Source organism: Thamnophis sirtalis, unplaced genomic scaffold (genome assembly GCF_051295495.1).
Source record: "Thamnophis sirtalis isolate CommonGarterSnake01/CBP01778 unplaced genomic scaffold, rThaSir2_p1.2 scaffold_13, whole genome shotgun sequence".
Taxonomy (NCBI): Eukaryota; Metazoa; Chordata; class Lepidosauria; order Squamata; family Natricidae; genus Thamnophis; species Thamnophis sirtalis.
The window spans coordinates 4,774,605-4,800,188 of record NW_028261393.1 but is presented as its reverse complement, the minus strand read 5'-3'; the positions used below and the strand labels follow the sequence as shown (position 1 = coordinate 4,800,188).

The 25,584-nt window shown below is 43.8% G+C and overlaps 2 protein-coding genes across 3 annotated transcripts; one reads left to right on the top strand and one right to left on the bottom strand.

The window, feature by feature from the left end:
- The first annotated feature begins 1,565 nt into the window (after nt 1–1,565).
- On the top strand, nt 1,566–14,362 carry LOC106547644 (uncharacterized). Of its 2 annotated transcripts, none has more exons than XM_087727571.1 (6): nt 1,566–1,738; nt 6,133–6,495; nt 8,430–8,780; nt 10,655–10,762; nt 11,913–11,974; nt 13,951–14,362. In XM_087727571.1, exons 1-5 carry the CDS (start codon nt 1,687–1,689, stop codon nt 11,942–11,944), a joined length of 906 nt encoding a protein of 301 aa, XP_087583697.1. In that variant the 5' UTR covers nt 1,566–1,686; the 3' UTR covers nt 11,945–11,974; nt 13,951–14,362. The 2 variants fall into 2 exon arrangements, with proteins under 2 accessions (XP_087583697.1, XP_087583696.1); XM_087727570.1 differs by having other exon boundaries at nt 1,567–1,738; nt 13,941–14,362.
- A 2,176-nt stretch (nt 14,363–16,538) lies between these two features.
- CEACAM19 (CEA cell adhesion molecule 19) lies at nt 16,539–25,342 on the bottom strand. The gene is made up of 7 exons (XM_087727572.1): nt 25,174–25,342; nt 22,726–23,091; nt 21,749–21,953; nt 21,396–21,448; nt 19,708–19,790; nt 18,751–18,792; nt 16,539–18,187 (listed from the first exon to the last, which is right to left on the bottom strand). Exons 1-7 carry the CDS (start codon nt 25,223–25,225, stop codon nt 18,140–18,142), a joined length of 849 nt encoding a protein of 282 aa, XP_087583698.1. The 5' UTR covers nt 25,226–25,342; the 3' UTR covers nt 16,539–18,139.
- Nucleotides 25,343–25,584: the final 242 nt, after the last annotated feature.

The following is a 25,584-nucleotide window of genomic DNA, read 5'->3' as shown; positions in this document are numbered from 1 at the left end:
ATATCAGCACCACCAAACCATCTCTTCCCTCAGCCTGTGCTGAAGTAAAAGCAGGGTGGATAAAATAATATATTTCTTTATGTTCCATTGATAGGCTGCCCCTCCCTCTCTCCAAAGCGAATTAACCTAGAGAAGGGTTATATATTTTGCAAAATCTCTGCACATGTAGAACTTCAGAGGTCCATTGTGGCCCATAAACCACGTGTCCCCCACCCTTCGCAGTGCAAACTACGCAACAGATTGTCCTTCCCTCTGTCTGTCCTTTTGCAAGGGGACCGAAGCAATCCCAATCTCACATATCCAAGGTTCAAACTACATCCATATGAATCCAAAGATCAAAAGATGTGAATCCAAACATCTAGAGATTTGAATCCAAAGATATGAATCCAAAGATCTGGAGATTTTAATCCAAAGATCCAGAGAAAATCCAAAAATCCAGAGATTTTAATCCAAAGATTTGGAGATTTGAACCCAAGGATGTGAATCCAAAGATCTGGAGATTTAAATCCAAAGATCCAGAGATTTGAATCCAAAGATTTGAATCTAAAGATCCAGAGATTTGAATCCAAAGATTCAGAGATATGAATCCAAAGATCCAGAGATAATCCAAAAATCCAGAGATTTGAATCCAAAAATCTGGAGATTTGAATCCAAAGTTCTGGAGATTTAAATCCAAAGATCCAGAGATTTGAATCCAAAGATGTGAATCCAAAGATTCAAAGATTTGAATCCAGAGATTTGAATCCAAAGATCTGGAGATTTAAATCCAAAGATCCAGAGATTTAAATCCAAAGATCCAGAGATTTAAATCCAAAGATATGAATCCAAAGATTCAAAGATTTGAATCCAGAGATTTGAATCCAAAGATCCAGAGATTTGAATCCAAAGATATAAATCCAAGGATCCAGAGATTTGAATCCAAAGATCCAGAGATAATCCCAAAATCCAGAGATTTAAATCCAAAGATCTGGAGATTTAAATCCAAAGATCCAGAGATTTAAATCCAAAGATCCAGAGATTTAAATCCAAAGATATGAATCCAAAGATTCAAAGATTTGAATCCAGAGATTTGAATCCAAAGATTCAGAGATATGAATCCAAAGATCCAGAGATAATCCAAAAATCCAGAGATTTAAATCCAAAAATCTGGAGATTTAAATCCAAAGATCCAGAGATTTAAATCCAAAGATATGAATCCAAAGATTCAAAGATTTGAATCCAGAGATTTGAATCCAAAGATCCAGAGATAATCCAAAAATCCAGAGATTTTAATCCAAAAATCTGGAGATTTGAATCCAAAGATCCAGAAATATGAATCCAAAGACCCAGAGATTTGGGAAACCTCTGAGGAAATACAAGGTGATTGCTGGTAGATTTCCCTGCTGGTAGATTTCCCGCATCGTGAGGTGGAGTAGGTTGGCAGACATGTTAAGATTTCTGCCTTAGTCATTTTAGGTGGTGTAACTGCTCAAAACAACCCCAAAGCCAGAGGAAGTTCTTGTGATCAGTGGAGCATCCCCCACACCCCTTGGGTAACGGCTCTTCCTTCCTTCCTGCCATCTGTTGACAAAAGCAGAAGGGCCAGGATCTTTATCACATCAACACCAAGAGGTGCTAAGCCAGAAAGATCTCAGAAGATCCTACTCCTTGTCCTGTTGTCCTTACCTGGAGGAATAATAATCCATCATGGAGCCTTTCAGAAGCCATCTGAGATTTCAGACTGCTATTTTTCTTGCAGGTCAGTCCAAAATAGCAAACCTTCTTCTATAACCTCTTGGAGGCAAGCTGGCATTGCCTATTTTTAATTTCTCTTTGGGGTGTGTGCATAAGGGCTTCCCATTGATCAACGAGATCTTATTAATGCATCAGAATTGTGTTTGCCGGATTAGCGCAATGAACAAAATCGGTATATATTTGTATACAGCTAAAAGAAAAAAAATGGAATCGCTTCTTAGCATCCTTGGGGGGGGGGGCAAATAATTCATGTTCTGATAAAGTTAGAGAAGAACAGACTTTTGAATAGAATAGAATAAAAGAGTTGGAAGGGACCTTGGAGGTCTTCTAGTCCAACCCCCTGCTTAGGCAGGAAACCCCACACCACTTCCAACAAATGGTTATCTAATCTCTTCTTTAAAACTTCCAGTTTTGGAGAATGTACAACTTCTGGAGGCAAGTTGTTCCACTAGTTAATTGTTCCCACTGTCAGAAAATTTCTCCTCAGTTCTAAGTTGCTTCTCTCCTTGATTAGTTTCCATCCATTGCTTCTTGTTCTGCCCTCAGGTGCTTTGGAGAATAGCTTGACTCCCTCTTCTTTGTGGCAACCCCTGAGATATTGGAAGACTGCTATCATGTCTCCCCTGGTCCTTCTTTTCATTAAACTAGACATCCCCAGTTCCTGCAACCGTTCTTCATATGTTTTAGCCTCCAGTCCCCTAATCCTCCTTGCTGCTCTTCTCTGCACTCTTTCTAGAATCTCCACATCTTTTCTACATCGTGGCAACCAAAACTGGATGCAATATTGCAAGTGTGGCCTTACCAAGGCCTTATAAAGTTGTATTAACACCTGGTTTTGATTCTTCCCCTCTGTTTATGAAACCTAGATGGGTGTTGGCTTTTTTATGGCAGCTGCAGCACATGGCTGGCTCATATTAAATACTTTTTGATAAGGCTTTTTTCGTAAGCCCCTCTCTGTTTTGCTCGCATATCTATCACTGCAATCAGGGTAATTTACATTATACAAGGTGCAGAAAAAAAGAGAAAGAAAACAGTGGAAAACGTTCTGGCTATAAAAGGAAAGAAAGGGAAATCTAACTAAGTGTGGTCTTACACCACTAACATTCCTTGTCACCTCGTTCTTTTCACTTCCTTCTTCCACGCATTTGGTCTTCGTTTCACAAATGTACAACGTACATATTTACAAATGCAATTACAAATTCGGGCGCTCTTAATCATTTACTCCTTTTGCATGCCAAGCTACAACCTGTATGTGTGATCCTTATACCTATCCCGAGTATTAATACTGCTTTATAAAGCCTTAGTAAAACCACACTTAGAATACTGCGTCCAGTTTTGGTCGCCACGATACTAAAAAGATGCGGAGACTCTGGAAAGAGTGCAGAGAAGAGCAATAAAGATTATTAGGGGACTGGAGGCTAAAACATATGAAGAACGGTTGTTGGAACCCGGAATTTTATTTTATTTCATTCTACTTATTGTATTTATTTTACTTATTTTTTATTTTATTTTACTCATTTTATTTTATTTATTGTATTTATTTTCCTTATTTTTATTTTATTTTACTTATTTTTATTTTATTTTACTTATTTTATTTTATTTATTGTATTTATTTTACTTATTTTTATTTTATTTTACTGAAAACAAGTAAAATTTTATCTTACTTATTTTATTCTATTGTACTTATTTTATTTCATTGTACTTATTTTGCTTACTTCTTTTTATTTTATTGTACTTCTTTTATTTTTTTATTTTATTGTGCTTATTTTTATTTATTTTACTTCTTTTATTGTATTATAGGTATTGTATTTTTATTTTATTTTATTCATTCATACATTTATTATTTTATTTTAGGGTATGTCTAGTTTAATGAAAAGAAGAACTAGGGGAGACATGATAGCAGTCTTCCAATATCTCAGGGGTTGCCCCAAAGAAGAGGGAGTCAAGCTATTCTCCAAGGCACTGAGGGCAGAACAAGAAGCAATGGGTGGAAACTAATCAAGGAGAGAAGCAACTTAGAATCAATGAGAAATTTCCTGGCAGTGAGAACTATTGACCAAAAGTTGTGGGTGCTTCATGATTGGGAGCTTTTAAGAAGAGAGTGAACAGCCACTTGTCTGAAATAGTGTATAGGGTCTCCTGCTTGAGCAAGGGGTGAGACTAGAAGACCTCCAAGGTCCCTTCCAATTCTGTTATTCCGTTACGATCATCACCGAATGGGCCTCAAAATACTGATGCGTGTCACTTTTTATGACTTTCAATCAAGGCTTTCACCTAATGCGTTTTTGAGAAGGAAATGGAGGCTTTTAGGGAAGGAAACACAGGTGGTTTTTTTTAAATTGGATTCTGTATGTGTGTGGGTTTTTTTGTTGTTGTTGTTAAGACAGTGTTGAGTTCTGGCGATTATTTGGGCAACTCCCTGTACGTTTCTTTGCAAGAGTTTTCAGAAAGTGTTTTGCCACCGTCTCCTTTCTAGGGTTGAGGGAAAGTGACCAGCTCAAGATCACCCACTGAGTTTATGTCTAGGCTGGGGAAGGGGACTCGATTTCCCAGTTTCTGTCGTGATGCCTTTATCACTAACACAAACTGGCTGTTTGTTTGTATTTAACAAGAGAAAGAAATAGAATAGACCTGTGTTTCTCAACCTTGGCAACTTGAAGATGTCCGGACTTCAACTCCCAGAATTCCCCAGCCAGCATTCGCTGGCTGGGGAACTCTGGGAGTTGAAGTCCGGACATCTTCAAGTTGCCAAGGTTGAGAAACACAGGAATAGACTTCATTGCCTTCCCTGCTTACGAGTACACTGGTCAGTTTTTCACATCCTCAACCAAGTCAAAATAAGCTAACTAGGATCACTAATCTGGAAGCTACATTAATAGCAATAGCAATAGCAGTAGACTTATATACCGCTTCATAGGCCTTTCAGGCCTCTCTAAGCGGTTTACAGAGAGTCAGCATATTGCCCCCAACAATCTGGGTCCTCATTTTACCCACCTCGGAAGGATGGAAGGCTGAGTCAACCCTGAGCCGGTGAGATTTGAACCGCTGACCTGCTGATCTAGCAGTAGCCTGCAGTGCTGCATTTAACCACTGCGCCACCTTGGCTCTACATTGCAAGCCAGCATAGCCAACTAGATAGTGCATGCAGCCTACTTCAAGATATCTATTACTATCTCCTTAGGTACTATAAGAGAGGGGGAGAAATTTATTTATTCGTTTGTTTGTAACTCAAGGGGGTCAACGTACCTAATTGCTTCCTTCTTCTCGCACAACAACAACCCTGTGAAGTGGGTTGGACTCAGAGAGAGGGACTGGCCCAAGGACACCTAGCTGACTTACATGCCTAAGGGGGGACTAGAACTCACCGCCTCCTGGCAATTGGCCCAAAGTCACACAATTGGCTTTCGTGCCTAAGGGGGGGACTAGAACTCACCGTCTCCTGGTGATTGGCCCAAAGTTACCAAATTGGCTTTCATGCCTAAGGCAGGACTAGAACTCACCGTCTCCTGGCGATTGGCCCAAAGTCACACAATTGGCTTTCATGCCTAAGGGGGGACTAGAACTCACTGCCTCCTGGCGATTGGCCCAAAGTCACCAAATTGGCTTTCATGCCTAAGGGGGGACTAGAACTCACCATCTCCAGGCGATTAGCCCAAAGTCACCCAATTGGCTTTCATGCCTAAGGTGGGACTAGAACTCACCATCTCCTGGTGATTGGCCCAAAGTTACCAAATTGGCTTTCATGCCTAAGGCAGAACTAGAACTCACCATCTCCTGGCGATTGGCCCAAAGTCACCCAATTGGCTTTCATGCCTAAGGCAGAACTAGAACTCACCGCCTCCTGGCGATTGGCCCAAAGTCACCCAATTGGCTTTCATGCCTAAGGCAGAACTAGAACTCACCGTCTCCTGGCGATTGGCCCAAAGTCACCCAATTGGCTTTCATGCCTAAGGGGGGACTAGATCTCACCATCTCCTGGTTTCCAGCCTGGTGCCTTTACCACCAAAACACCAGACTGTTTGTTAGTTGGTTGGTTGGTTGGCTGGCTGGCTGGTTGGTTTGTGGGGCTTATGGCCGCAAATAATTTGGCTATTGGCTGGGGTGTTGGCTTCTCCACCCAACCTTGCTCTCTTGACTCAAGAACTGACTTGCAATCACACGTCAACCTATGTCAAAACTCCAAGATGGGAGCAGAAGGGGAAGTCCAACAGAACGGGCTCATCTGAACACAGAGAGCAACCATATATGGAGTCCCTTCTTCAAGACCTCCCTCCTTCGTTGGAGAACTTCAGGGCGGGGCCCGGTGTGCTTAGCAGGAGCGGCAGAGAAGATGCTAGAAGAATGGAAATAACTTTGTGGGGGTTTTCTTTTTTCTCCCCTCCCCTTACTTTTTTGCAGGTTGCATCCTGAGCTGCATGTCGCAGCAGGGGCCACCCCAGGAAAACTTAACTGTGGTTTCTGTACCTGAAGAAGCCATCCTGGGAAAAAATATCATCCTGAACGTGCAGAATATCCGGGACGGATTTGAACGATGCGAGTGGACGGCACCCTTTGGGCCCAAAATTGATTTTGACCCCAATTCAAAAGTGGTTGACCCTTCCCAAGTCGGAGTGGTGCATCGGAATTGTTCCTTGAGTATCACAAATCTGAGGTCAGAGCATCGAGGAAAGTATACCATCAAAGTTAGTGTTCCTTCTGCAAATCAGCAAGGGACAAGAGGCCCAGATGTCTATATCGGTTCTATTTTTCTGACGTTTTGTGGTAAGTTTTCAAGAGCCGTCTTGCAGACAGCATCCACCTGGCCATGCCTAGCCTGCAGCCTAAATGTTTGGAGGTTTGCAAAATATTGTTCTGAGCGAAGCTTGCCAAGAGCATGAAACAAACTCCTTGTCCCGACAAAAACCCCTTTTATTAATTGACTGTGAATTCTCTCCATTCACAGCCAGCAAAGTCTTTCAAGGGAGGATTTACGGTCACAGACCTTCTCTGGCTTGGAGAGCTGACAGGCCGATCTCTGCAGAACTTGGCAAAGGGTCTCGGAGAGTCACGAACCAATGCAGTGAACTAATGGTCTCCTGCAAACTCCACTCCCCTTTCGCTCCTCTTTTATTTCCTCTGGGAGAGGCCATTCATTGTCTACCTGTAGCCTTACTCTCAAGTCGACCCCTGTTCCTTAGCTGTTCCCTTCTTCTGGCAACTCCACACATGCACACACTGGGAACAGGCTCCAGCTGTTCTTCTGCCCCACTGATGTCTGACCCCGAAGGCAGCTGATAACCGTCAGACGGCCTTGGCTTCCTCTCTGTCTCCGACACAGAGCCCTCATCCTAGCCTCCCCAGACTCCAGGACTGGCCCATCTTCCTCCCCAACCTCCTCACTGCCCAAATCTAATGACCCCATAATCCCTTGTGGGACAGTGGTGGGCTCCTGCCAGTTCTAACCTCTTCTATAGAAGAGGTTCCACAAATCTACAGTGCCGTTTAGAACCGGTTCCAGCTCCCTTCCCCAGCCCGTCCGCACATCATCAAGATGAAGAGCCAGAGGAGGAATTCTGGGAGTTGAAATCTACAAGTCTTAAAGCTGTCAAGTTTGAACACCCCTGGGTTTTTTTTTACTAAAGGGTTAGGGGCGCAAGGGTCTTGGAACTTGACAGCTTTAAGACTTGCGTGCTTCAAATGCTAGGGTTTCTGAGCCAACATGACTGGCGGAGGAATTCTGGGAGTTGAAGTCCACAAGTCTTAAAGCTGTCAAGTTTGAACACCCCTGGTTTTTTTTTTACTAAAGGGTTAGGGGCGCAAGGGTCTTGAAACTTGACAGCTTTAAGACTTGCGTGCTTCAAATGCCAGAGTTTCTGAGCCAACATGACTGGAGGAGGAATTCTGGGAGTTGAAGTCCACAAGTCTTAAAGCTGTCAAGTTTGAACACCCCTGGGGATTTTTTTTCTAAAGGGTTAGGGGTGCAAGGGTCTTGTAACTTGACAGCTTTAAGACTTGCGGGCTTCAAATGCCAGAGTTTTTGAGCCAACATTTTGGTTACTAAGCAAGAGCGTTGTTAAGTGAGTTTCACCACATTTTACAAGTTGGCCACGCCCACCCAGTCACATGGCCGGCAAGCCACTACCACAAAGCAGGCCACACTTACAGAAGAGGTTCTAAAAACTTTTTGAAACCTACTACTGTTGCATTCTAACCAGTGTGCACCAAGGAAGGGAGGGAGGGAGGGAAGGAAAGGAAAGGAAAGGAAAGGAAGGGAAGGGAAGGGAAGGGAAGGGAAAGGAAGGAGGGAGGGAGGGAGGGAGGGAGGGAAGGAAGGAAGGAAGGAAGGAAGGAAGGAAGGAAGGAAGGGAAGGAAGGAAGGAAGTGCACTAGCACTTATACACTGCTTCACAGTGCTTTACAGCCCTCTCTAAGTGGTTTATAGAGTCAGCCTCTTGCCCCCAACAATCTGGGTCCTCATTTTACCCACCTCGGAAAGCTGAGTCAACCTTGAGCCGGTCAGCATCGAACTGCTAGCAGTCGGCAGAATTAGCCTGCAATACTGCATTCCAACCACTGTGCCACCAGAGTTCTTATGAAGGGTAGATCGAAAGGATAGCCTTGACCCTTCGCCAGGGTCAGAAACAAACGTCTTGTGTCCCTTTTCCTAGCTCCATCCTGAGATAACGGGGTGTTCTTTTAATCCACTTGATTTGCAGAACAAATCCGTATCAACGTCGAACCCCAAAATCCCCGCGTTGGCCAGAATGTCAAGATGACTCCCGTAGGCTTGCCAGACCGTCGTGACTACTGCGAATGGGAGCAAAAAACCCAAAATGGAAATAAAAAATTCGAGGATTCTGAAGAAGAGCCCAACAAACAGAAGGACCAGCAACACCAGGTCACCCAAAAAGATTGTTCCTTTCATATGACTCAGTTAACCCTGGCTCATTCTGGAACCTACTCTGTTTATTCCGAAGTGTATTTAGACCAAAACTCCCGCAAAGAAGGGAAGGGAACTAAAGACCAAATGAAATGCTATCGAGGCCAGACCCAGTTAAAGGTCGAAGGTATGTATTGATTTTTTTTCTTGTCACTGAACTGTGATGAAGATCTGAGTCTCCTCCTTCTCCCCATAAACCCCATTCCCTTCTACAACTGATGAGGTTCCCTAGTTTGGTAATGAAATGTCTGCAAGAAAACAGTTAAGCTCAAAGAGTACCAAAAACCTCAATATCCTCCTCCTCCTCCTCCTTCTCCTCCTCCTCCTCCTCTCCACAAACCCCACTCCCTTTTAGCACTGATGAAGTTACCTAGTTGGGTAATGAAATGTCTGTTGGAAAGCAACTAAAGAGCACCCCAACAGTCTTCCTCCTCCTCCTTCCTCTTCCTCCTCCCCACCCTTCTAGCACTGATAATGTTACCTAGTTTGGTAATGAGACATCTGCAAGGAAACAACTAAGAGAGTATCAAGGACCACGTTATTATTATTATACAATTGTATCACAGCGGCCAGTTGTTTCGCCGGATTTGGCATTGGTTACTAGTCGGGCCCCACCCAGGGGCCTAGGACGTCGTAACGTATTTTCGTAATATGCGTGCAGATCCAAGCAGTGCGGCTTTTTGCATTTGACTGATGGTGATTTTGTCAATTTTTAACTGTTTTAAATGTAATTCCAGTGCTTTTGGAATAGCACCCAGTGTGCCAATTACCACTGGAATTACCACTGCTGGTTTGTGCCATAGTCGTTGAATTTCGATTTTTAAGTCCTGGTATCTTGCGATTTTTTCATGTTCCTTCTCGGCGACCCTGCTATCACCTGGTATTGCGATGTCTATGATTGTGACCTTATTTTTCTCAACCAGTGTGATGTCTGGTGTATTATGCGCCAGTATTTTGTCGGTTTGTATACGGAAATCCCACAAGATCTTGACCATCTGATTTTCGGTGACTTTTTCAGGCTGATGTTGTTGTTATTATTATTATTATTATTATTATTATTATTATTATTATTATTATTATTATTATTATTATTAAATTATATAATAAATTATATAATAAACACCAGACATCACACTGGTTGAGAATTAAAATTAAACTCAAACTCAAACTTAATTGAAGGAGATTGTTTGGTTAGAGAAACATGGGGGCCGTGTCTTTCTCATTAATTCAATCAAGCAATCAGTCAATCAATTTCTATAGCCACCCGTCTCAGTCAATGAATCTGGCCACCCACATTTTGGTCATTTGCATTCTTTTAGAGTCATTGAGGCCATTTGGAGGTTTAGCTGTGGGGTAAATGGGTGAGGAGCCTTCCTGGAACTAGCAACAGCAATAGCAGTTAGACTTATATACCGCTTCATAGGGCTTTCAGCCCTCTCTAAGCGGTTTACAGAGTCAGCATATTGCCCCCAACAATCCGGGTCCTCATTTTACCCACCTCGGAAGGATGGAAGGCTGAGTCAACCTTGAGCCGGTGAGATTTGAACCGCCAAACTGCAGCTAGCAGTCAGCTGAAGTGGCCTGCAGTACTGCACTCTACCCACTGCGCCACCTCGGCTGTTCAAAGGATGATAGGATTGTAGACTGGAGATAGATGAGGCTGTATCCCTCCCCCTCTGTTGAGAGAGGGCCATTGTGGCCTCAATGACTCTCCAAAAGGATGCAAATGACCAGCTGTGTGTGCAAGAAATATAAATCCTTCCATTTCCCCATCATCCACTCAGAGCTGAAGAAGCTTCTTGGGGATGAGAAGAGAAACGTCTTCAAAGAAAAACGAGAAAGTCCAGTTGCCTCTTGGGGGGGGGGGTGGAGAAGCACCTTTGGGACAACCATGAACCTGGATGGCAGAGAACCTCCATGGACATTTACCTGAATCCTCGTCCAATGGCAGATGTAGACAAACTGCAATTATCTGCAAACTAACATAACACCGACTTGTAGTTTCAGGATCAGCGTCTGTGAAATATAGCGCGGGAATCATCGCTGCGGCTTTGCTTGGATCCCTTACCTGGACTACCAGTAGTCTCTCCCTCTTGCCGCTGCTGTTCGGTAAGTAGAACTACGGCCTGGAATGGGATGAGGGGCAAGAACACGGGGGAATCCAGAGGGAAATGAGAGAAGGATTTGTTGGAAGAAATGCCCATCTGGGTTCAGTTCCAAGTGGGGAAAAAGACTCTTGAAACAGTGAGGGTGCTTGGAAAGGACGGTTTAATGGTGAAGCAAAACCACCAAGTAGCAATAGCAATAGCAGTAGACTTATATACCACTTCATAGGCCTTTCAGGCCTCTCTAAGCGGTTTACAGAGAGTCAGCATATTGCCCCCAACAATCTGGGTCCTCATTTTACCCACCTCGGAAGGATGGAAGGCTGAGTCAACCCTGAGCCGGTGAGATTTGAACCGCTGACCTGCTGATCTAGCAGTAGCCTGCAGTGCTGCATTTAACCACTGCGCCACCTTGGCTCTGTACTGTAATCTGTAATCTGTGATTCTGGGTAGATGACCACATGGAGTGGAAGAGTGAGATATATTTATACCCTCTCTTGGGCCTTGCCCTAGAGCAGTGATGGCAAACCTAGAGCCAAGGTGGCGCAGTGGTTAGGGTGCAGTACTGCAGGCCACTTCAGCTGACTGTTATCTGCAGTTCAGCGGTTCAAATCTCACCGGCTCAAGGTTGACTTAGCCTTCCCTCCTTCCGAGGTGGGTGAAATGAGGACCCAGACTGTGGGGGCGATATGCTGACTCTGTAAACCGCTTAGAGAGGGCTGAAAGCCCTATGAAGCGGTGTATAAGTCTAACTGCTGTTGCTAAACCTTTTGGGCACTTTGCTTCCTTCCTTCCCAAATCCTTCCTTCCTTCCCTGATCCTTCTTTCCTTCCTTTCTTCCTTCTTTCCTTCCTTCTCTTTTTGCCTTCCCTCTTCTTTTTTCCTTTCCTCTCCTCCCTCCCTCCTTCCTTCCCTCCCTTTGTTCCTTCCGCAAGTTAACGTGGGGGACACCACAATTCCCAAATGATTTTTCCCAGGAAGTGTCAAGAAAAGAAATTTGAGTCTCCCCCATCCTTCTCTTGCTTTCATTTAGAACAATAGTCATCCTCGGCTTTTTCTGAGGGGAAAAATGACCTTGGGCCACTTGAAACAAAAGGGGAAGAATAGGGATTCCTGGAATAGGAATTGCAATTTCTTCCTTTTTTTCCCCCTAGGCGTGTTGTCGCCATTCTTTCCTGAATGCTGAATTTGGAAGCGGCTCCTTCCTTTGTAAAAGGTAGGTGTGTTGCGTGGGACCTTGGGAGGGTTAGAATTCAACTCAATTCAGCTCAGTTTTGCCCAGAAAGCCAAATGTTTGAAGAGTGGCCTGCAAATCAAGAGAGAAGTGAAAAACAACTTCACATCCTTCAGAAGAAGTTGGCATTCTAAGAATTCCAGTATCTTCTTCTAGGGAAGAGTAGAGTTTAAGTGTCAGCATTCCAAGTATCATGTAGAATTAAATCAGAGTCCAAGGCAAAACGATCCTTAAAGTTCCAATTTAATACAGCAGACATCTTAGGCACATCTGTGTTAATCCCAATACTGGAAATGACATCACAATTCCACCCAGTTAAAAGTTCATGATCTTGTCCCCACACCCACAATCCATCACATGGCCCAATCTTCTTCCACGCTGGCATCCACACCCAGCTTCTTCCGGTCAGGTGTAAAAGTGCGGAGACAAAAGATGACCTCGGCTTCTAGCAAAGAATGAAAACAATACATTCCACAATCCTACTCCTGTCTATTCCCCCCCTCCCATCAACTATACTAATGAAACAACATAATGAAATAAGAGAAAATGTGGCAGGCCAAAATTCTAAAAGGAATATAATTGCAGGCCCCTGACATTAAGATAGCAATAGCACTTAGACTTATATACCGCTTCACAAACCTTTACAGCCCTCTCTAAGTGGTTTAGAGAGCCGAGGTGGCGCAGTGGTTAGAGTGTAGTACTGCAGGCCACTTCAGCTGACTGCTATCTGCAGTTCGGCGGTTCAAATCTCACCGGCTCAAGGTTGACTCAGCCTTCCATCCTTCCGAGGTGGGTGAAATGAGGACCCAGACTGTGGGGGCGATATGCTGACTCTGTAAACCGCTTAGAGAGGGCTGAAAGCCCTATGAAGCGGTATATAAGTGTAACTGCTATTGCTATTTACAGAGTCAGCCTCTTGCCCCCAACAATCTGGGTCCTCATTTTACGGAAGGATGGAAGGCTGAGCCAACCTTGAGCCTGGTGAGATTAGAGTGCTGTGGCTTGCCAGCAGCCAGCAAAGCTGGCAGCAGAGTCAGACAGTGAGGAGGTTGGGGAGGAACATGGGCCAGCCCTGAGGGGTGAGGAAAGCTCAGACGAGGGCTCTGCATCAGAGGCAGAGAGAGAGCTGGACAGCAATGAGGCAGAGGAACAGCTGGAACCTGTTCCCAGTGTGCAGATGTGCAGAGCTGCCGGAAGGCAAGAACAACGAAGAAAGCAGGGTCAATTTAGGAGTTAAGCCACACCTTGAAGGTGATTGGCCCCTCCCATAGGAAACAAAAGAGGAGCGAAGAGGGTGGGGGCTTTTGCAGGAAACAATTCGTTCCTTCGGCCGTGTCAAGAGTCGGAACGTTCTGTTGGTGATTGTAAGAGACTCTGTGCCAATTTTGGAAACTAGTTATCTGGCAGCTCTCCAAGCGAGATGCGGTGCGTGTGGATAAACATTCCTATGAAAGACTGTTTGCTAAAGCCTTGCTGACTGTGAGTGAAAGGAATTCACAGTCATGTAAATAAAAAAGGTTTTGTCGGAAGCAAAACTTTGCTTCTTGCTTTCTAAGGAAACCTGGATCAGAACATCAAACTGCTAAATTGCAGTAAGAGCGACTCGGGTTCTTCCCACAACTATGGAAGTTCATTAGATGATTCTGGACCGGTCCCTCTTTGGGATAATAGGATATAGTTTTGGGGATCTCCAACTGAGCTAAGCCATTGACTTCCCTTTCTCGAAAGAGATCATTCTCTTAACGTTAGAATTATATTTCACATTTCTTATTAATTACAATGCTTATTTTAATTGCAAACACTTTTATCAATAATAAAATAGCATTATTGTTGTTGTTGTTGTTGTTGTTGTTGTTGTTGGCTTAAGGACCGAAATCGCTGCCTAATTGGTCCTGAATAATATTGTCTAATTAATATTTTGCTTTCTCCCCACTAAATCTTTCGGCAGATATTTGCAGAGAAGAGGCACACGAATTATCCCACGGCTGCGTGTGTAAAGCTGAGCTGCTCTGTGCTTCGATATTAAGCTTGATCTGATGCTGATTTCTTTTGAAGCTCAACTTTCTTCAAACCTGTGTATTAGCTTAGTTTATTTTGTGTTTAAATGGACAAAACCTACGTCACTCTCAACTTTAAAACTTGAGAGTGTTCGCAACCTACAAAACAGCGAATAAATAAATTTGGAGTCAAAAAATGATGGCACATAATCAAAATATTATAACATTTTGTATTAAGCACCTGAATCTTCTTGGAAAGTTGATGTGAGGTTATCCAGTTTGGAACACAACAGAAAAATCCCTGAATATCCTTTATACATTTTTACATTGTTCAAAATAAAATGTGTTTTTTTTCCCCACTTGAATGAAACAATTGTCTATGAAGAATTTTTGGGTCTTTTAATGAACATTTCTGTATTGCATATGCTTTATGGGGGAAGGGAGAATTTACCTTGAGAGATTATTAAACTACCATCCCAAAAGGCTTTGCAATGTAATTTACAACTGCTGGAAATTCAACTCCTAACCTCTCCTTGTTTTAACCCTTCTATCGGTAATCCTCGACTTACAACAGTTCATTTTGTAACCAATCGGCACTGAAAAAAAGGGACATGGCCATTTTTCACACTTAACAACCATTGCAGCATTCCCAGGGTCACATGATCAAAAGTCAAATGCTTGGGGAATGACTCATATTTATGACGTTTGCAGTGTCCCGGGGTCATGTGACTTTCTGACAAGCAAAGCCAATGGGTAAACCAGACTCACTTAACAATCTTTAAGAACCGCGGTGATTCAGTTAACAACGGTGACACGAAAGGTCGTAAAAAATACACTGAACAGATAGATGTCTTACTTAGCAACAGAAATTTGGGTCGTAAGGACTACCTATATTATCTTTTTTGCAACATTTCTGGCCCTATTCGGAGAACAAGAGAAAGAATAGCAGTAGTAGCACAAGACATATTTTTCCCTCTTTCTAGCCAGCAATGAGTTGAGGTTTGAGCTGCAACATAACAGAGACTTTCTCGATCATTTCTCAATTTGAGCCTTAGCACATTGCAAGCATTGGCTCACAAAACCACTAGTTTGCCAATTCAGGTAGTTAAAAAAAACATGTCATCCTTTGCAGTTACAAGAACATTTTGCAACTTTTTCTTTTCTTTTGCAAATACCGCAATCAGAAGGGCAAGCAAGGAAGAGTTGAGTTTTAAGCCTGCAAGTCGACAGTCCCCGGAGCTGGAGAGAAAAATGTGCTCGCGCAAATAGCTAGGAGGACTTTTGTGACTTTGCAAACTCAATTGTGAGTGAAATGTTTGCTGTTCTCAGAAGGTCAAAGACCAACCTTTCCTGCGATGCGGGCCCAAGCTGAGAGAGAATCCAATAAAACATTCCAGATGATCGGTGGAGGGGAAAGAAAATATGTTTATTCAATCCACGTTTTGTTAAAATATTCATGACATGGGAGAGACGTGGGAACAAGGTCAGCCAATGAATAGGCATAGCCACTAAGTCAGCCAATGGGAGCTTAAACAGATCTGAGTCTGTGCAGAGAACTGAAACAGAAACATAAGAAGAAAGCAGCCTGCTGCTCTGAGAAGTAAACTTAGCAGTCTGCCTGGGCTTGTCTGCTAAAATGAAACTAACTCCATGTGTTTGCCTGTAACTCTCCTGCCTTGCATTTACTCGGAAGAACCACCTGTTGGTATTGTTCATTTATTCCTCTATTCTTATGAATATAAAAAAGTTAATGAATCCTGCTCCATCAGTTATCTGTGTGTCATTTCTGGATTTGAATTTATGCAACCAACTCTGACGTCAACTCTGCTTTCCTTATCTGTAAACACAATGTATATATAAATGGGCATTTCATCTTTCCTATACATAGTATAGGGAAATATCCTATAGAGACATGAATCAATTAGGACATTTTTAGGACATTTATTTTATTATTTGTTAAATTTGTTTGCCACACATCTCGCTGTGTGGCAACTCTTTCTACACATATGTCTTCCTTTCCAGGGGTTTTATCTATTTCCCAACTTTATTCTTCTTATAAACAACTCAAGGTGACGAACATATCTAATCTTCTTCCTCCTATTTTCCCCATAAGAACCACCCTGTAAGGTTTCATGCCTAAGGCCTGGACTAGAAATCACAGTCTCCTGGTGATTGGCCCAAAGCCACTCAGCCGGCTTTCATGCCTAAGGTGGGACTAGAACTCACAGTCTCCTGGTTTCTAGCCAGGTGCCTTCACCACTGGACCGTACTGACTCTATATAACATTTACACACAGGTGTTTTTTTTTAATAATAGCAATTACACTTATCTACCGCTTCATAGGGCTTTCAGCCCTCTCTAAGCAGTTTACAGAGTCAGCATATTGCCCACAACAACAATCCGGGTCCTCATTTTACCCACCTCGGAAGGATGGAAGGCTGAGTCAACCCTGAGCCGGTGAGATTTGAACAGCTGAACTGCAGAACTGCAGTCAGCTGAAGTAGCCTGCAGTGCTGCATTTAACCACTGCGCCACCTGGGCTCTTTTGCTACAAGATGTGCTCATTTATTTATAATGACAAGACCCAGCCTTTTCCTCTTACACAATTCTGCCTCTACAATCTTTCATCAGTATTTTATTTAAGCTTCTTGTAAACATATACGGGAAATATTCAAACACTGTTGCTTCTTTTGATATTTTATATACATGAAAATTCAGGCTACCAGATCCGATCTTGCAAAAATTCCGAGTTCATTTTCTTGGCTGCCAAGAAGAGGTTGGACTAGAAGACCTCCGAGGTCCCTTCCAACTGTGTTATTCTGTTATTCTACTGCCAAGGTTTCTCTTTTTGTACTGGTGCTCAGCTGGGCCTTTAAGAACAAACGACCTAATTTCCCGATGCAGAGAAAACAGTTCCCTCCCTCTTTCCAGGCTGAGAAAAAAAAACAAGAACAGCCCAGCTGCACCTTCATAATTTCTGCCTGTTGACAACCTGTTCTTAAAGGCAGGCATGCATTCCAAAGTCCTGAGAACTGGCAAGGCGCAGCCTGCATTTTAATGATGCGCCCCACGCTGGATGCGTTCCAGTTTTGGGAACAAGCCCAGGGATAGGAGGACGGGTTGTTTTGGGGAAGTTTTCATATTGCGAGCACTGATCATGAGCCAATCCACAAAAAAAAAATTCAGAAGTAAACGCTCTGGAGCATGCAAACTGAATGTGGGGAAAGGTTCAGTCGTGATCAAGATGTAGAAGTCAGAATACGGCAGTTTGATCTTAAGGAAGGAACGGTCACCAGAATAACAGAGTCGGAAGGGAACTTGGAGGTCTTCTAGTCCAACCCCCTGCTCAGGCAGGAAACCATATATCGTTTCAGACAAATGGTCATCCAATCTCTGCTTTAAAAGTTGTTGAACAGGTAGACTACTACAGACATATGATGGGATTAAGGATGCTTCCTCTTGGAGATAAAGATATCTCTGCTGCAGACATATGATGGAATTAAAGATGCTTCCTCTTGGAGATAGAAAAGCACCATTGGTGAAAACCTCAAAGGTCCTCAGAGGTCCTCATCACTCTCTGGTTATCTCCAAGAAGCCCATCTTCTAGGCTGACCATCTAGTCTCAAAGCTGAGGTCAGCTGAACATCTATGCAAGATTTGCACAAACACATATACGCAGACACATCTGGAGAGAATAAAGCTTTTTCTCTGTATGTGAATTATTTGGGGTCCTCAGAATTTTTAGAAGAATTGCACGATCACAGAATAACAGAGCTGGAAGGGACCTTGGAGGTCTTCTAGTCCAACCCCCAATCAAGTCTGTATTGAGTGACAGCCTCAGCTGTCCATTTCTTCTTCCATCCCTGTAGATCTTCTAAATCCTAGCCCACATTTTGCGTGAAAGATGATGGCCAACTGATAATTCGTTTTGACTCCCTTCCATCAAGGGACAGTCTTGGGTTCAATAAAATCTGGATTTAACACTAGGTTAATGTCATTTTCTATATTCGCAGTCTGCCAAAGAAAGAGTCTTCGATCCCATAAAGATAGAAATATTTGGATGGCTGTATATGGTTTTTATCCCAACATTTTTGGATGGGCCATTATCCGAGATGACACGAGAATCAGGAATCTCTCAGCAATAGTATTATTATCTCTTGATTTCAGAGTAAATGTTGTCAGACCTATAGAGTAAATCCTTAAAAAAGGAGAGAGAAGGAAAGAAAAATACATCAATAAATAAAGTTGCACACCTTTGGCATTGACAAAAATCACCAGCAGTCAATTGCAAAAGGCAGCTTTATTTTGATCAGGTAACATCCTGGGATGACCGTTAAAAATGGGAGGGTTGCACTGAAAATTTTTCTGTGCATGCGCAGAACTGAAAAACAAGATAGCAGTCCTGTGGGAGAACCGGTTCAGTGGCGTGGCAGGCCTGGGTCACTGACGGTTCCAGCGAGCCAGGCCGTCAAGTGACTACTGGTTCAGCCGAACCGGTCCGAACCCACCTCTGTAATATCAAACAACAGCCTTCTATTCCCAGATCTTTGGGAATGACTCAATAGGTGGATAAAAATGCCAAATCCAGTCTAAACATCTGGCTGACTGTGCAACCATCAATAATTCGTAGGGATCTGTTGGAAAATGGGTTGAAAGATTTCTTACCGCACCTCAGTCTGTGGCTCCCTTTTAATTCAGGTCCAGTTTTGTGATTATTATATGGAAGACCTGCATAAATTAATCCCCTGACTTGGAACGTACCATATAGTTTGAGTCCGGCTTGGGGCAAGTTCCTGCAAGAGGCTGCAAAGAGAAGCAAATATATAACCATGGAGGGGAAAAATCCCTTCAAGCTGGAAAACCAAGATTCTTTTTTAAGAAAAAAAACAAATAAACTCTTCCCTTCCCTTTTGACTTTGCATTTTTAAGAGAAATGTTAAAAGGGCCATTAAACCATGCAGGACAAGCAAAAAAAACCAAAAAACAAGATGGCAGCTACATGGCGCCATCGAAGTTCCGCCCATTTTATGTAAATTGCCTGTGCACATTTTAAAATGGGCGGACCTTTGATGTCCCTGTTTGACTTTAGATGGAGACATGTTGTGAAGGCTCTTTTTTTGGCAGTTAACGAGGAAGGAAGGAAGGAAGGAAGGAAGGAAGGAAGGAAGGAAGGAAGGAAGGAAGGAAGGAAGGAAGGAAGGAAAAGAGGGAAAGGAAGGAAGGAGAAGAGTGGAAGGAGGGAGCGGAGGGAGGGAGGGAGGAAGGAAGGAAGGAAGGAAGGAAGGAGGGAAGGAAGGAAGGAAGGAATCCTACTCCCACAAAGAAAGAGTGGGAAAGCAGGAGTAAATCCCAAACCCATCCATGCCTAGTTTCTCAACCTTGGCAACTTTAAAACTTGTAGACTTCAACTCCCAGAATTCATGCTGGCTGGGGAATTCTGGGAGTTGAAGTCCACAAGTCTTAAAGTTGTCCCGTTCAGAGACCTCTGTTCTAGAAAAGTGAAGGTGAAACTCAAAACCAGAAGTTGCTCTTTGGCGTCATCTATTCTTCCAGTGGGGGAAAAGGGGACATCTGTGGAACCTTCTATTCTATTCAACATAAATCCACCTTCTACTCCAATGAGGTCACCAACTCAAGAATCTTGCTTTGGGCCAATGCCTGAGCCCTCAACCTCCTTCACTGTTCAACCTCAGAAGAAACCAAGGAGAAGACACTCACCGGAAGAGGGCGAGATGTCGGGAGCAGATCCTTTGGATTTTCCACTGGAGAATCCGCCACTTCATAAATGGGTTCCTTGTCATCTGGACAACAGAAGGGAAGAGTGTCATGGGATCACTAACCCACATGGAGAATCATAATGGTATGTGAGAATGGCCTTAAGAAAGGAAGACCACAGGGTGCTACAAAGTCCATTATTATTTATCGTTGTATTATTTTTACAGTACAAATCCCCCCCCCAAATATTGATGAATGAAAGAATGAAGGTGTCATGCCTGCAAGCCATCTTTTCTTTTGGGACTTCAGGCCTGCCACACTTTCTACTGTAGGAAAATGAGAGGCGGGATTGTATGGAGTGGGATGATATGTAGCCATAATAACATTCTTCTTAGAAACTCAAGGTCATTTTGTCTCTGCACCTGGCCGGAACTGGATGGGAGGAATCTGTGTTCGTGCCCGAGGAAGATTGGACCATAGGATGGGCTTGTGGGCGTGGGGGCAAGATCTTGAACTTTCAACTGAGTGGGGAAAACCGGGAAGCTTTCAGATCTCAGGTATTCCCAAATGTGCCAACATGGCTCTCTTCATAAATGGGAACTTTGAGGACTCTCTTGCCTCAGACTCTGATTTTATATTGGATGCTATTTGGAACCCTGACATTAACCCGAATCTCCCTTAAAATACTCACCAACTGCCCCGAAACTCGGGGTGCTGTCCGGGGTCCTGAGCCCCAGCATGACAGAAAGAATGAACGAATGAATTAAATGAGTGAGTGCGTGAGTGAGTGAATGAATGAATTGAATGAATGAGTGCGAATGAAGGAATGAATTGAATGAGTGGGTGGGTGGGTGAATGAGTGAATGAATGAATTGAATGAGTGAATGAGTGAGTGAATGATTGATTGAATGAATGAATGAATTGAGTGAGTGAGTGAGTGAGTGAGTGAGTGAGTGAATTGAATGAATGAGTGCGAATGAAGGAATGAATTGAATGAGTAAGTGAGTGAACGAATTGAGTGAATGAATGAATGAATGAATGGAGTGAGTGAGTGAGTAAATGAATGAATGAATTGAATGAGTGAGTGAATGATTGAATGAAAGAGTGAATGAATTGAATTGAGTGAGTGAGTGAATGAATGAATTGAATGAATGAGTGTGAATGAAGGAATGAATTGAATGACTGAGTGAATGAATGAATTGAGTGAATGAATGAATTGAATTGAATTGAATTGAGTGAATGAATGAATGAATGAATGAATGAAGTGAGTAAGTGAGCGAATGAATGAATGAATGAATTGAATTGAGTGAGTTAGTGAATGAATTGAATGAATGATTCTGAATGAAGGAATGAATTGAGTGAGTGAGTGAGTGAGTGAGTGAATGAATGAATGAATGAATTGAATTGAGTGAATGAGTGAATGAATGAATTGAATGAGTGAGTGAGTGAATGAATTGAGTGAATGAATGAATGAATTGAATTGAGTGAGTGAGTGAATGAATGAATGAATGAATGCAGGTGGATTGACAGGTGCCCCAAATACAGTCACGTGATTGGAGGGGGGCAGGGCAGCCTTCAGAACTTTGAATCTGGGTTCTAAGTACCTTTCAGGGGAAGGGGCCGTCCATCATAACTTTGAATGGTCACTAAGTAATCAATCATAAGTCAAGGACTACCAGTAGCACACTTACCATGATTAGATGGAGGTGATATTCTTGCTCCTAGATCCAATTTTCCCACTACCCTAAAAAGAGAGAGAGAGAGAGATTGGGCTGGATGAGAATGAAGATCAGTTAATACTTCTAACCTCCTGCACACTTGCAAGGAAGTGCCGATACACATCGTTTGAGGGGGGCACTCCTCCTTCCTGGAACCGAACCTGAAAGGCATAATTCCCCCTCTGACCTGAATCCCAGCAACGCTTGCTCAACTACCCTGTAATTTCGAATTTCAACATTTAAAGACCTGATTAGAATCACGCCCGAACTGAGTGGGTGGGGTAGGCGGGAGGAGGAGAGAGAGGGGGGAGTGGGGAAACTCCTACCCTGTGCTGTGTTCAGATTTCTGTAAAACAAACCGGTAAACCATAATGGCTACCAGTGCCCCGCATAGCAAAACGCCGACCAGCACTCCGGCCACGATCCAGCCCAACTTCGAAGGCTCCTTGGGAACTTCCTTAAGGGGTGAGGTCCCTGTGGTTGTTGCTGTGGTCACTGTGGTTGCCGTGGTCGCTGTGGCCCCAGGTGTTGCTAGAATGGAAATAAGGAGAGAGGGGTGAGTGTCAACCATTCCTGACCCCCACAATAGCCATCGAGGCTTTGAAGTTGTCCTAGATGGGAGAGAATTTTGGTTGCATCTGAGATGAGTGTTGTTCACCCTCAGCAATTTTAAGATCAGTGGACTTCGATTCCCAGAATTCCCTGGGCAGTATGCTTTAAGAAAGGTGGACTTCAACTCCCAGAATTCCCCAACTAGGGTACTTTGAGATGGGTGGACTTCAAATCCCAGAATTCCCCAACTAGGGTACTTTGAGATAGGTGGACTTCAACTCCCAGAATTCCCCAACTAGGGTACTTTGAGATGGGTGGACTTCAAATCCCAGAATTCCCCAACTAGGGTACTTTAAGATGAGTGGACTTCAACTCCCAGAATTCCCCAACTAAGGTACTTTGAGATGGGTGGACTTCAAATCCCAGAATTCCCCAGCTAGGGTATTTTGTGATGGAAGGACTTCAGCTCCCAGAATTCCCGAGACAGATCGACTTCAACTCCCAGATTTCCCCAGCTAGAGTATTTTGAGACGAGTAGACTTCAGCTCTCAGAATTCTCCAGAGAGATAGTTGGACTTCAATTCCCAGAATTCCCCAGCCGGCATACTTTAAGATGGTTGGACTTCAACTCCCAGAATTCAATGGTCATAATCAGTATGGAAAATGGTCATAAGTCATTTTTTAGGGGGGGCGTTGTAACTCCGAATGGCTACTAAACAAAGTGTTATATAAGTCAAGGACCCGTACTTACTACCCAACCGGAGCTCAACGGAGGCATTGAGAATTTCTTGGGGCCGCAGTATAATCACAACGTTGTACTGGCCGACGTCACTGGGCTTCAGCCCAGTGATCTGGATAGATCCGTTGTGGAAACCAAATTCTCTGTTGGTAAATTGAACCCCGTTGCGCTGAGGACGGGGGTTTCTGGGGAAAAAGGTGAAGATCCTTGTAGACCCCTGAGAGGCCATCCCTCGGTACCAGTTGACCTCACGGATGTTGCCCTGCACTCTTTCCACAGAGAAAGTGACATTCTGGCCTTCGGCGGGGGTCTCCGGGATGGACACAATATGAAGCCTGCTTGCTTGGACCAGAATAATCCACAGGGCTAGGAAAAAGGCTGTCGGGAGAACAGAGAAAGAATTGTATAAGGCAGGGGTGTCAAACTCAAGGCCCAGGGGCCGGATCTGGCCCACAGGGTGCTTAGATCTGGCCCGCGGGCCGCCCTGGAAACAGCAAAGGGCCGGCCCGAGATTAGACAACCATCTGTATGAAATGGTATGGGGTTTCTTGCCTAGGCAGGGGGTTGGACTAGAAGACCTCTGAGGTCCCTTCCATCTCTGTTTATTCTATTCTGTTCTGTTCTGTTTCTATTCTATTCTGTATTATATTATTCTACTCTGTATTATTCTATCCTATTCTGTTCTGTATTATTCTATTCTATTTCATTTTATTTTATTCTATTCTGTATTATTCTATTCTGTATTAATCTACTCTGTATTATTCTATTCTCTTCTGTATTATTTTATGTTATTCTATACTATCCTATCCTATCCTATTCTAATTCCAATTCTATTCTTCCCAGCTCTATCACTTACCTCTCAAGGAAAAGTGTTTATAAAAAACCTCCATTTTCTCCGCCGTCCTGCTGTTTCCTGCAACGCAAATCTCCCAAAATGCAGCGGACTAATTGAAGCTTGAAAGGCGGATGGTGGCCTGGCCAGTCAAGCCTTGGAATCCCAGCTTCGTTCCCTTCTACGGGGGAGAATTCTCAGGGGTTCCCAAGACTACATCTGCTCTTTCAGGGCTGACACAATCCAGGCTGAAGTTTCTTCCAAGTCCTAACCGGCCTTCAAGGAAGGAATGCGAAAACTGGCGTCAAACCCACCCAATCTTGACTCCTTGGCTGCCAAGGAATGTTCTGGAGTATTAAGAGCCCAATTACCCCCATGAAGAAGCCTGGTGACCGAAGATCCCCTCCCTAACAGGAGCCAAAGTCCAGGGTGGTGAGAGATCTCCAAGCTTAGGCATGGATTCCAAGATCTTTCCCAACCTCAGAAAGCTCAGATTGCTGATCCTGTTCTGACCGAGGCTTCTCGAGAGCATGAAGCCAACTCCTTGTGCCAACAAAAACCCCTTTTATTAATGGACTGTGAATTCTGTCTGTCTGCCTGTCTGCATTTCTGCCTGTTTGTCTGCTTGTCTCTCTGTCTGCCTGTCTCTCTGTCTCTCTGTCTGCCTGTCTGTTTCATTATCTATTATCTATCTCTACCTATCTATCATCTATCTATCCACCTTCCCCAACCTCCTAGCTCCCTCCTGGCTCTCTTGAGAAGTCGCCGATGCTGGGAAAGGGGGAAAAGAAAGAGAAGAAGAGGATGAGCAGCGACAAATGGATGGATTCAATGACCTCAGCTATGGATACGCTACTGGAAGACCTGAAGACCATCAGATCATCCTGGAGGAAATTCATCTAAACGTTTAAGACATCAGTCACTCAGCTCCCAAGTTCCTCTTTACTGTGAGGCCCTTGGTGTTCTCTGAGCCTGGTGGTTTTCTTGCAGATGTTTCATTATCCAGTGAGGTAACATCACCAACGCGAGGGAAAGTTGCAGAAAACCTGAAGACATCACCTGGTTGGGTAACGAAACGTCTGGAAGAAAACCACCAAGCTCGGAGAACACCAAAGACCACAAAATCCAACCCTGAGTTACGAATAGCTTCATCTATCCTCTCTACTTTCCAACGGTTAGAATAGACAACATCCTACTTTCTCTCAGGATGGATAATTTGGGCAGGAATATTCCCAAAGGAACAAGGAAAAATAATTTGAGAGGAGAAGGGGAGAAGGTGACTCTCAACAGCTGATGTCTAGGGAGGACTGTCCTCCTTCGTTCCCCAAACATAGCAACCTTAAGACTTATGGACTTCAACTCCCAGAATTCCCACGGCTGGCAAATTCTGGGAGTTCTGGCAATTTCCACCAGTCTCAAAGTTTCCAAGTTTGAAGACCCCTGTTCTAAACATACAACCAGTCTCTTTGACCCAGAATAGAATTCAAGATTAACTGGAGCTTCCGTCTGAATGACCTAATGCTCACAAACAGCCTTTCAGGATCCCATAGGAACCTCCCGTTCCCTTCCAGCCCTACCCACTCAACTCTACTCCCCTCCTGCTATGGAACACAGCTCCATTTCCTCACCTTCAGCGAAGGAACAGAGTCTCCCAGGAGTTCCCCATCTGCGGACCTTCATGGCTTGTTGTCCAACTTCATCGTTCTCCGTCCTCCTTCCCTTCCTCCCTGTGTTACACCTACAAATTCCTGAGTTTCGCCAACCGACCCAGCTGGATTGCAGGATGACAGCAACAGGCGGGGCGGCTGCGTTCACTCGGGTGTAGGAAGGAGTCTACCGCTCCAAATATTTGCCTGTCCTTGCACAACATGCTTGGCTGAGTGAACTTCCCCAAGACTTTGGATCAGAAACCAGCTAAGGAGGCTGGGCTTATGCCGCAGAAACACGCAGAGCCTCAGGGGGAAAAAAAGCTAACCTGCCAAGCGTAGCCCCATCCAGCTTTTGCAAATCAATGTTTAACAGAGTTGGGAGGGAGCTTG

Bases quoted from the DNA above. Each gene is read 5' to 3' on its own strand.
- LOC106547644 (XM_087727571.1), top strand. From the start codon at position 1,687: ATGGAGCCTTTCAGAAGCCATCTGAGATTTCAGACTGCTATTTTTCTT. The intron at 6,496-8,429 runs GTAAGTTTTCAA...CTTGATTTGCAG, and splicing joins TATTTTTCTGACGTTTTGTG to AACAAATCCGTATCAACGTC. The intron at 8,781-10,654 runs GTATGTATTGAT...ACCGACTTGTAG, and splicing joins GACCCAGTTAAAGGTCGAAG to TTTCAGGATCAGCGTCTGTG.
- CEACAM19 (XM_087727572.1), bottom strand. From the start codon at position 25,225: ATGAAGGTCCGCAGATGGGGAACTCCTGGGAGACTCTGTTCCTTCGCT. The intron at 21,449-21,748 runs GTAGGAGTTTCC...CTCTCTTTTTAG, and splicing joins AAATCTGAACACAGCACAGG to GGTAGTGGGAAAATTGGATC. The intron at 18,793-19,707 runs GTGAGTGTCTTC...TTCTCTTTGCAG, and splicing joins CGACATCTCGCCCTCTTCCG to CCTCTTGCAGGAACTTGCCC.